Genomic DNA, 12372 nt, shown 5'->3' with positions numbered 1-12372 from the left:
GATTAAATTACACTGTGTTGTGGAGAAAATATGGATGTTACAAGGGAGAAGTGAATACAGTGTGACACTGTTTGAAACCAGTGTTACTTCTCTTTACAGCAGAGTGTTAACTTTATGACCTTTTACAGCATCTCTGGAATCTGGGTGGCCGACGCCTGACCACCAGGATGAACCGTGTGTTTGGCTAATGTTTGTTTTTCTTTAAGAGTGCTTGTAAAGGATTCAGCACAGACAGACAAGTGACAGTTGAACAGATGTGCAGTGGTTACAGAATAGTTGAATATGGGGCTCATTAGCTGGCCACTACTGAGCTCACAGTGATAAAATGAGTGGAGTGACAAACTTAAGGAAAGTCACCGATTAAATTGAATAAATTGGGATGATTCATGATTTGGGACAAATTATGATAATAATAGTGATTTAATGATTGGAGAATATCTGCACATGATATTTGTCTTTTATGCTGAATACTATATTATTCTTATGATCTATAGTTGGTTGAGAATGTGAAGTTTGATTTAAAGACTTTGTCTTCCAGGATACAGGCTCTGGGTGGAGCTGAGAGTTAAATAAGCTAAACATTTAATTGCTGACTGATGTTTTTACACAGGGTTACAGGTTGGAGTGAAGCTGCTCCAAGGGACAAACCCTGGAGAATGTTTTAGGGAGACTGTGCAACATTCTTGTACAGGTCTCATTGGGGAGTTGACACGTGGCGGAAGCCATGTGGCGAGAGGAGTGTCATTTTTTTTAATTTGCAGATGTCGTGAGATGCCATGACGAGAAGGAGTGACTGAGAGGATCGTCCACAAGATGGGAGCTGAGGCCAGGAGAGAGGCTTCAGGAGGATCAGAGATCGCCTTCAGCACCGAGAGCTGTGCTACTGGGCTTCCAGGAGATCGTCATGAGGAGACTTTTGCACAGCAAAATCTTAAATGAGATAAAAGAGTTTCGACGTTGACGTTGAGGAAGACAACTAAGGTGTACGACGTGCTCTGCCTTTAAAATATTCAGCAGCGTTGGAACATGAGTACCTGAGGGAGCGTGCCAGGCTCCAAAAAGTGACAGCGCAGAGGAGGTCCAGCGATGGACTTATGGTTCTGTGAACAGCACAAATGCCAGGTGACTGTGAAATAACTAACAGTACTTTTTTCCACAAGTGAAGCCAGTAACTTACTATCCTAACAGATTAGCTCTAGTTGCTTGTGCTTTACCTCCATGCGTGAGATCAGTATGTGCAGCAGCTTAAGCTGTACAATGTTTCAGGAAATAGTTCATTTCATCTTTTTGACACTGTTAGTTCCACACGAGGTAGATGTCTACTACTGCAGACTAAAATTACATTTCTGTCACCTACAAGACACTTGTCTTTAATGTTACTGTTACTCTCATAACCATACATAACCATGAGTGGTGCACAATTCTGAATCCGTCAAACCTTTTGCCAACGAAAGAAGAGGGCACTTCTCATGAGTGTAGAGACCACGTAGAGAAGGAGTTTAAGCCGAGGGATGACTTCATAGATGTGCCACTTGGTGAGGGAAAGGTTTGGTTTGTTGATGGTTTGAGTTTTACAACAGTAGAGGGACAAACTAAAACAGGTTATACTGTAGAAGACAGTGAGAAAGTTATCTGTGCAGGACAACTAACATTTCATATTTGCTTGAGTAGCAGAGATAGTAGGTTTAACAGAAGTGTGTAAAGCTGCAGAGAAATAAGATGTGACAATATACACTGAGGGCAGTATGCATTTGCTACGTTACATTTCTTTGTGATGCAGTGGGTGAGACGAGGTGTGACAGCCTCTACAGGGAAACCTGTAGAACACGCCAAACTCTTGCAAAATCTGCTGGAGGCAGAGTTTTTACCCAGTAGGATTACCGTTTGTAAATGTGTAGCACACATGTGACGGAAAGATCCGATTGCATTAGAGAATGCTTTTGCAGATAAGATCGCGAAAGAGGCAACTTTAGGAGAACATGGTGTTAACGTTTTAGCAGTGCAACGCCAGCAGACGTTGGCTATTATGCGGGATGCACTGCCAGACATATATAGCCACTCATCTACTGCAGGGAAAAAAAATGTGATCTACAGAAGGAGCGAGCTTGCAGGATGGTGTTTGTTATCTGTGTGATAAACCAATACTGCCTTAGAAGTTGTATAAGACTGCTGCTATTTTGCGCCATGGGCTTTGCCATGTCGCAACAGGAGGGAGGTAATGAGTAGTTTATACTTTAAGATTAAATACCCTTAAAAAAAAATTTGCAGGTCATGTATGATATGTTGCAAGCACAATTCTCGGGGTAACTTGAGACCTAAGAGAGGGAAATTCCCCAGATCCTGTCACCCATTACAAATCATTCACATGGATTATAGAACTGTCCAACTGTAATAACTATAAGTACCGTTTAGTGATAGTGTGTCCTTTTTCAAAGTGGGTAGAAATCGTCCCAACTAGGGAAGCAGATGCCATTTCGGTTGCCAAAGCAATATGTAAGAATATCATTTGGAACATGGGATTCCCGAGACCATTTATAGTGATAATGGTTCACATTTTGTAAATGAAGTTATTAGATTAATGGCACAACATCTAGGGATAACACTAAAACATCATTGTTCATATCACCCACAAGTGCAGGGTTGGTAGAGAGAACTAATGGAGCAGTAAAGCTAAGGCTTAGAGAGACACGCAGGACATGGTTAAACTGTATAGAATTAGTTAGGAGGTATACGAATGTACATGAGGATTACTCCAACAGAGAACGGTCTGACTCGTTGAGATTATATATGTTAGAGTATTTAGAGTTCTAGTCTTCTGTAGTGATGATAGGAGAGCAGAAGAGAGAGCACATTAGCAGATTAGATGCTTAAAATGTGTAAAAGTAAAGAAGTCTTGAGAACAAATGATCTGCCAGATGATTCTGTTCTCTACAGGAGCAGAGTCTGAAGTCTGGAGATTGGATGTTGACAAGGCCATGGAGAGGAAGTGCTGGTCCAGTCCACGGTGGGAAGGTCCATATCGGATGCTGCTGACGACGCCCACAGCGGTGAAGATTGCTGAAAGAAACACTTGGATACATCAAGCGCACTGCAAGAAGGTGACACACATCCAGGCCAGCTCGGGGTAAGTGGCAGGAAGACCGGGTACAAAGGGGGGGGAAGCCTCCAGGGCCCCTCGTCTCAATCCGGTGAAGAAACCAACTGAGCCACAGGTACTCATCAGAATGGCTGGGAATGTGCTGTGCGCCTGCTTGTGCCTGTGGACCCAGAGTGGGATGACAGGAGCGCACTGGGACAGAGCAAACCACACCCAGTACCCGCATGGGGTTTTCAACAACTACTGGTGGCAGTTTGTGAACACAACTGCTCACATAAAGAACAAGACCAATGGTTATGCTTGTGATGCCACTGGCTACACATTCTTCTGGACTGTGGCCATATAGCATCACTGAGAGCGAGACAGTTTGTTTGGTTGCCGTAGCAACACATCCAGGAGTAAACGTACTTGGAACACTGCCAACTTTTCAACTTCTGAACCTGACTGGACGGTTGGTTCACCAGTAGCTGGGACGGTGAACTGCTCTGGTACGACAGACCTGCTAGTCCGACTCAAAGTATCTGACTCGCTGCAGGACATTGAACAGCTAAACGAACTGGAAATAGGCCAGTTGCTTATGTGTATGAAGGGCAATGGATTAGTCCAAGTTGGAGATTTACCATGAAATCTGAGCAACGTCACCTATTCTTTGTGTCCTCTGCAAGAAGGATGCAAACAGAGAAGCCTTTTGTCTACATTTACATCATGAACACTTCTCTAAGCTGGTTGAGGTTTTGAGCCAAGAAGATCAAAACAGCTTGATCCAATTTCCTTTACAAAGCTTTTCCTGTGGTGACAACAGGACAGGAGAAGAGTTGTAAATGCAGATAATTCACCAGTTGACTCTAACCCCCACAGGATGCCTATAGTGAGAAGATTTGGGGGGTTGATAGGAGTCATAAAGAAGGGTGTTGACCAGGCTACAGCTTTGAAGTTAGCTGAGAGCCACATGGACAAACGATAAAGTCAACTGATGTGTTTGAATGTATGTCTGTATACAGTTGTATTGTAGTGACATATGATTTTTGAGTATGTTGATTCTTCTTGTTTGACTGTTACATTCAGTTGTTTATTTGCAGGAATACATAATGAATCGCACGACAGGAGTAGATGCACCACGAGGCTGGATAGCGTGGTTACTGTCTGGTCCTTGGTGGCATCTTCTTTTGAAAATATTAACTCCTGTTTTTGGACTGTTGACACTGATTTGCTTATGTATAGGTTGCATTTTACCGTGTATAAGATCAATGCTAACTAAAATGATTTGTAATACATTTGTTAATTATGTACTTTTACAACAATATGAGTTGACTGAAATGAATGACATGACAGAAGTCTGTGTATGAATGACGCCTGCGCTGAAATTGTCAAGCAAGAGGTGCATGGCTGAGAATATACTACACAGGAATAATTTGGAGCATAAAAATCACAACACAGGAGGGAATGTTAGAGTGAATTGTTAAATGTTTGTCATTTCTATGCTTGCCAACTCTGATGAAAAGGATTCCACTGTCCCCCTCCCCAGATTCTCGAGGTTCTGGTTGGGGGGCTGTAATGTTTTATTGCAGATACATCCTATCTGGAAGATCTGCTTCTTTTGATGTAAGCTTCCTGCGTTTACGACCCTTTGGTCAGCAGGAGGTAACACACACACACACACACACACACACACATTCTTACTTACATACAGAAGTTCACACATATACATACAATGCCTTAGAACCATGTGGGCGTTGCTTTGCTGTGTTTTGTGCGAACTGTCTCTCAATAAAAGGCAGCGAGAGGAGGCCATCGTCGGGGTCATTCATGTTGAGCTAAGATACCGACGAGGCCTCCCTTGCGCAAGTAAACGATCGAACGCTGTTGCCTTGTTTTCCTTTCACAGGAAGAAGTCCTGGATACAGCGGGGTCTGAGTTTAGACCCAACATGTACATTAGTTGCATCTTTTGTGTTCATCATGTGAAAAGGTTTTTGAGGCGAAGAACCACAAGCAACATAACTTGCCTGTTTTGGAAATATTGTTTAACATTTATTGCTCCAATGTGTACGACTATGTTATTGTGTGTGTGTGTTATTGAGGCCTTGTGTGTGATGTCTGGTTTTTCAGCAGAGTGAATGGTTTTGAGTGTAGAGCTTCATTTCAACCTGACAACACGATGTTTGGGAAATTGGGTGAGACGTTATGGATTTGTGTTTACTGTTTGGGGAATACGAGGCATAGTTTCAAGGAATGTGTTAAAGCACTCGAGGAAAACTGTAATAAGGCTGATCTGAGCACAACAGCTGAGCGACGCTGAACTCCTTATTAGTGTTTAAAATGATATCGTTATGAAGCGGAGGAGGAAACGCGACTTGTTGTCCACTTTAATGAGCTCTGCATAAATATTTGGAGGCTGGCTGAGAGTCCGCGCTGCTGCTCGGAGGGTCGAGGAACTCGGATGGCAGATCTGTGACTGCACTGCAGCACATTTGTGTCAGAACTGAGGTTAATCAGATAACATAGAGGAAAAGAGATGATATTAGGACTGTAAATAAGCACTCTGATAGTGCTGGAGGTTTCCGTTTGCTTCTCTGTGCCTGCTGCAGTGTCTTCACTAACGGTAATGCTGGGAGGAAGATGAAGTTAAAACCCATGTGGTGGTAACTGAAGCTGGGCTCATCTTCTCTAATGTGTCATTACATCCCACATCTGATGACGTCAGGATGGAGGCTGCATGTAAACTGCTGTGGATGGACTGATGGACGGGCGGACAGCGGCGAGTTGAGCAGCTCCAACATCCCCGGTAAGCTGGACCGAACCTCTGAACGCGCTCGCAGCAACTTCTGCTGGTTTGTTCTGACAGGAAATCTGCTTTTATTTTGAAGGCTTGAACATGTTTTTCAGTCAGCTCCTCAGAGCTGGAGGAAACTTCTCTGAAGTGAAAGTACTGAAGCAACACTGGAAAGTACTTTTACTTACGTAATAATACAGAAGTGCAAAAGCTGCACCTCAGGCAGATAAATGTCAGTTATTTATCGACGTGAGTGTGACACAGCTGTGATTGTATCTGATCACAGCTGCAGCTCATCGTTCGTTTGTCACATTTATCTGTCATTTCCACACGAATGCTCATTTTGCACATTTAAACCTTTCATGTGGTCCAAACTGAGGTTTGGGAATGATCACAGAAGTTTCAACATTTTGCATTAAATGTAACAAGATCTTTATAATAAACTTCAAACATCTTCGGTTTTTCCTGCAAGAAAATAAAATCCTGCATGAGGAGAACTTCCTATAAACTGCTTAGCTTCATCATTTCTGTGTGAGCTGCAATAAAACAGCTTCTGTGAGGAAGAGGAAATCATTCTCAGGAAGATACTGATTCATTTTCAGGGCAAGTATACAAAGTTCTTTCTTTTAATTATATTAGTAAAAGTCATTAACATCCAACACTGATGATTATTTGATGTCCGCTTCTTTGATTTTCTCTTTATTTCCTGAATTGGCAAGAAAATAACCGATACATCAGGAAATCTTTGAATTTCACTCATTAGGCTGACGGTTCAGTGTTGACTGGTTTAAGCAACCCTGTCTTTTCTGTTTTAACACTTGTTATTATTTTGTGATCACTTTGATCTCGTTTCAGTTCAATAATATCAAAGTCTTCTTGTGTGTGACTTTAGGAAACATGGAACAGACGCCTACTTTGCTCCGCCTCTCCGTCAACACCTCCCATGTGCCTTTGCTCTCACCATCATATCCATACAGCACCGCTCAGCTGGTCCTCGTTGCCATGGTTACCACCTCCCTCAGCATCCTCACCGTTCTCGGCAACACTTTGGTGATCCTGTCCATCAAAGTGAACCGTCACCTGCAGATGGTCAACAACTACTTCCTGCTGAGCCTGGCGGTGGCCGACCTGATCATCGGCCTGTTCTCCATGAACGTGTACACGCTGTATAAGCTGCAGGGCCGCTGGCTGCTGGGCCCCGTGCTATGTGACACGTGGCTCGTCCTTGACTATGTGGTGAGCAGCGCCTCGATCATGAACCTGCTGCTCATCAGTCTGGATCGATACTTCTGCCTGACGCGACCGCTCAGCTACCCAGTGCGGCGAACGGGCAGGATGGCGTGCCTGATGATTGCTGCCGCTTGGCTGCTTTCTTTCATCCTCTGGGCCCCCGCCATCCTGTCCTGGCAGACAGATAAGGGCGGGCGCGTCGTCCCTGACGATCAGTGTTACATCCGTCTACTTGTTAGCCCTGCTGTTACTATGGGGACGACTCTTCCCTCCTTTTACCTGCCAGCAATCATCGTGATCGGCCTGTACAGCCGCCTGTCAGTCGCCAGCTACGGCCGAATGAGTGTGCTCATGCCAAACCAGGGTGCTCTCAGGGCTTCCAGTCCCTCCTTAAAAGACTTCCTGCTGAGGCGGCGAGGCGTAGGGACCAGTGACCCCTGCTCAGACCTGACCCCGAACCAGCTCCAGTCCTGCACGCCAAAGACCAGAAGGAAGAAGAAGACGTGCAGAAGTCCAGATGATACAGGGCAGGCAGAGAGTCGCTGGAGACACTGGGTAAGGATGTGTTTCATCTGTTTACCGTCTCTAATGTTGTTGTCAGGGGGCGTGTCACTTCCTGTTCACTCTCTCTGTGGTAGAGTATCACTTCCTGTTCCTGTTCCAACACACAGTGGTGATTTTGTGTAGCTTATCTGCGTAGCAGTTTATTTAAAAACTTATAGATAACTTCTCTTTTCATAGCCTTCACGCGCTTCACTCGCTTTAGGGTTTCTCTAGCTTAGCTCGTAGCCGACTCGTTAGCAGCATGGCCTTTTCACCATCCTGCACTTTCCTGCACATTGTGTCGCATGTTTAGTTGCTCCTAGGCCGGAGGAGGAGCAGTGACCTCCTTGCAAGGCTTCAGATTATGATCATTTTAAGACATTTATCATTCTTCCAGTTATTTCTTTGAGCTCACTGAGCTGGGGCCTTCACATGCAGCAGCTGTCTGATTTCTGGACGCTCCAACTTCCTGTCACTTAGCTGCTGGAACACCTGGATTTCCACAATAAAGCATATTTCTGTTCTATATTTCTATGAGTGTTTACAGGCCGCAGGATGTGTGGGTAGGTTTCAAGGAATGGATATTTTTGGCATTAATAAGGCTGATCTGAGCACAGCAGCTGAGCGACGCTGAGCTCCTTATTAGTGTTTAAAATGATATCGTTATGGAAACGCGGTTTTTTGTCCACTTTAATGAGCTCTGCATAAATATTTGGAGTCCGGGCTGCTGCTCGGAGGGTCGAGGAACTCGGATGGCAGATCTGTGAGTGCACTGCAGCACGTTTGTGTCAGAGCTCCTTTTTCAGAGAAACTTTTTTGTCTCCTGTTGGTTTTCAGAGTATTATTGTTGGGTCTTTATCTGACAGTATAACATGGAAACTGCAGCCTTGTGCACGTGGCTTTCCAGCTGAACCAGGTGAGCCACCTTCACCTGACCTTTAGCCCCGCCTCCTTCAGAACTTCAGTGTAGTTTTTGTAAACGCTCAGAGATTCTGCTCAGGTTTGTGCAGTAAACCTGAGCAGATTTTAACTGCTTTACAAACACGAAGTGAAATGTTCTCTCTGCTTTACTCGCCTGAAATCCTCCCTGAGACTTTTCCTCTCTGTATTAGAGTGAAGGATTCGCCTCTGACTGCACACCAATGGCATCATTAAGCTCCTCCTCCATTTTCTCGATGTTGGTGGCGTCTGGTTATCTGAGCTCAACGTGGCTTTTTTATTTTTAACACGACGGTGCTGCACTGCATTGCTATGAAAGCATCATCAGAAGCTACACGTGACTTGATCGTGTCGTCGTCTGTTGCAGTGACTGTTAAAGGTTACTGAGGACACTCACCTTTGACCTTCTTCACTTTGGGGGAGCGGGGTTTGGACACCTTGACGGTGGCCTGGCACTCAGCGTTGAACAGCGCTCGCTTCAGCGTTCCCGATCGGGTCTTGGTGTTGGTGGTGGCGTCGCAGTTTCCCCACGGCAGTAATGACACTCGGTTACGCCAATCGGAGGTCACCAAAATCAATATTGAATCGGTGTGTAACTTTGCCAAAACAATGTCGGACTCTGTAGTTTTCTCTGGTCCCCTCCCCAATCAGACCAGGAGTGACATGTTTAGCCGCATGTTCTCCTTAAATTGCTGGCTGTCTGAGTGGTGTCCCAGAAACGATGTGGGCTTCATAGATAATTGGCAAACCTTCTGGAGGAAACCTGGTCTTGTTAGGAGAGACGGCATCCATCCCACTTTGGATGGAGCAGCTCTCATTTCTAGAAATATGGACCAATTTATTAAACTCCCCAAAATATGACTATCCAGAGTTGGGACCAGGAAGCAGAGTTGCAGTCTTACACGCCTCTCTGCAGCTTCTCTCCTCCTGCTACCCCCAAAACCCATCTCCACTGAGACTGTGTCAGCTCCCAAACAGACAAAAACAAACTAAAACCAGCAACAAACAACTTGAACATAAAAAAAATCACAAAGAAAGAACAATACAGTATCCACATCTGAACCAAAGAGTAAAACAGTGAAATGTGGATTATTAAATATTAGGTCTCTCTCCTCCAAGTCTCTGTTAGTACATGACTTAATAATTGATCAACAAATCGATTTACTCTGCCTTACAGAAACCTGGTTGCAGCAGGATGAGTATGTTAGTTTAAATGAATCAACACCCCGAGTCATTCTAACTACCAGAAACCTCGAAGCACAGGCCGAGGGGCGGTGTGGCAGCAATTTTCACACCAGCCTATTAATCAACCAAAGACCAAGACAGACTTTTAATTCATTTGAAAGCCTGATGCTTAGCCTCGTCCACCCAGCTGTAAAACTCAGAAACCAGTCTTACTTGTTATCATCTATCGTCCACCTGGGCCTTACACAGAGTTTCTCTCTGATTTCTCAGACTTTTATCTGATTTAGTGCTCAGCTCAGATAAAATAATTATTGTGGGTGATTTTAACATCCATGTAGATGCTAAAATGACAGCCTCAACATGGCATTTAATCTGTTATTAGACTCAATTGGCTTCTCTCAAAATGTAAAAGAACCCACCCACCACTTTAATCACACTCTAGATCTTGTTTAACATATGGCATAGAAACTGAACATTTAACAGTGTTTCCTGAAAACCCTCTGCTGTCTGATCATTTCCTGATAACATTTACATTTACAATAATTGATTACACAGCAGTGGAGAGTAGACTTTATCACAGTAGATGTCTTTCTGAAAGTGCTGTAACTAAGTTTAAGAATATAATCCACCCACTGTTATCATCTTCAATGCCCTGTACCAACACAGAGCAGAGCAGCTATCTGAACGCTACTCCAACAGAGGTCGATTATCTTGTTAATAATTTTACCTCCTCACTACGTACGACTCTGGATACTGTAGCTCCTGTGAAAACTAAGGCCTCAAATCCAAAGTCCCTGACTCCGTGGTATAATTCTCAAACACGTAGCCTAAAGCAGATAACTCGTAAGTTTCAGTCAGGTTTCAGAGCTCATCACAGCACAGAAACAGCTTTAGTGAAGGTTACAAATGATCTTCTTATGGCCTCTGACAGTGGACTCATCTCTGTGCTTGTCCTGCTAGACCTCAGTGCTGCGTTCGATACTGTTGACCATAATATCCTATTAGAGCGATTAGAACATGCTGTGGGTATTACAGGTACTGCACTGCAGTGGTTTGTATCATATCTATCTAATAGACTCCAATATGTACATGTAAATGGAGAGTCCTCTTCACACACTAAGGTCAATTATGGAGTTCCACAGGGTTCAGTGCTAGGACCAATTCTGTTTACATTATACATGCTTCCCTTAGGCAGCATCATTAGAAGACATAGCATAAATTTTCACTGCTATGCAGATGACACGCAGCTCTATCTATCCATGAAGCCAGGTAACACACACCAATTAGTTAAACTGCAGGAATGTCTTAAAGACATAAAGACCTGGATGGCCGCTAACTTTCTGCTTCTTAATTCAGATCAAACTGAGGTTATTGTACTAAATCTTAGAAATGCCTTATGTAGCCAGATGCTTCCTCTGGATAGCATTACCTCGGCCTTCAGTGACACTGTGAGGAACCTTGGAGTCATTTAAATGACTCTAAGATGACCTGCTCTACCTCCCAAAGATGGCTGTAGCCTAAAAGACGAGAGAACGGACAGAGAATGGAAAAGAGCATGTATCTCCTATATTGGCTCCCTGTTAAATCCAAATACAGAGATTGGTTGTAAAGCCGCCTGATAAAAACAAATGTAGGTGGCTTGTTTGTCTCCTCAGAAGCATCCCTCTCAAACGGCTGTCAAACCCACTGGAGACGAAGACCACAACAAGACTGAATCTGAAGACTCATCCAACGCTGACCTCCACAGGGCGGCCTCGGCAGTCTTCTCCTCCTGCCCCGACATCAGCTCACATGAGAGGAGGCGGCAGCGAGTGATGGCGAGGGAGAGGAGGGTCACGAGGACCATCCTAGCCATCATCCTGGTATTCATCCTCACCTGGACGCCGTACAATGTTATGGCCGTTGTTGCTGCCTTCTGCCATTGCCGCATCCCTGACGCCCTGTGGACCACAGGATACTGGCTGTGCTACGTGAACAGCACTGTCAACCCTGGCTGTTATGCCCTGTGCAACATCACCTTCAGAAAAACCTTCTGCAGCCTCCTGCGCTGCCGCTGCAGGCGGCTATAACAGCACTGGTGTTTTTTTGTTTTGTTTTCGGCTGCTGGCTTTTTGCTTTTTTTTCATGGAGTTTGGTCCTATCGCAGGTTTCCATCTAAATGTAGAAGAAGTTTTAAGACGGGCAAAAACAAATGCAAACAAAAGGTTGTTTCCATCCCTGCAGCTCATTGGTTGGTCTGATAAACAGCCAGTGGTGCAAAATGTCCTTAAATCACAGCAGATAATACCATGTCTCCATTTCCAGCTCAGATTACATGGCCTCCTATCACATTTTGGGCTGTAAATGTTTGATGTTTATGTAGTTAATTAATCCATCTACTTCCTGCTGCTTCTCTATGCTGTGTTTAATGAGCAGTGACTGATGTAACAGGGCATAAATGCTGTCAAGGCTGCAGCTACTGTTCATTTTTATTATTAAGAAAGTGTTTGGTAGATGCAGCACAATAAAGGAAATAAAACTGTGTCATTACTGATATAAAATCCGTTTAAGGCTGTAAACCTGCTTATTTCTGGTAGAAAGTTTTAACATGACTCTGCTGGAGCCTC

General features: G+C 44.2%; 1 protein-coding gene across 1 annotated transcript; it reads left to right on the top strand.

Annotated features, from left to right (window-relative positions):
- Positions 1-5237: 5237 nt before the first annotated feature.
- On the top strand, positions 5238-12287 carry chrm4b (cholinergic receptor, muscarinic 4b). Its single transcript, XM_031751787.2, has 3 exons — positions 5238-5881; positions 6762-7654; positions 11422-12287. The coding sequence occupies exons 1-3, from the start codon at positions 5767-5769 to the stop codon at positions 11833-11835; spliced, it is 1422 nt and encodes a 473-aa protein (XP_031607647.1). The 5' UTR covers positions 5238-5766; the 3' UTR covers positions 11836-12287.
- The last annotated feature ends 85 nt before the right edge of the window (positions 12288-12372 follow it).

The sequence above is a fragment of the Oreochromis aureus genome, linkage group 7 (assembly GCF_013358895.1).
Source record: "Oreochromis aureus strain Israel breed Guangdong linkage group 7, ZZ_aureus, whole genome shotgun sequence".
In the NCBI taxonomy this organism is placed as follows: Eukaryota; Metazoa; Chordata; class Actinopteri; order Cichliformes; family Cichlidae; genus Oreochromis; species Oreochromis aureus.
Note: the sequence above shows the minus strand (reverse complement) of the source record. Positions and strands in the feature narration are given on the sequence as shown.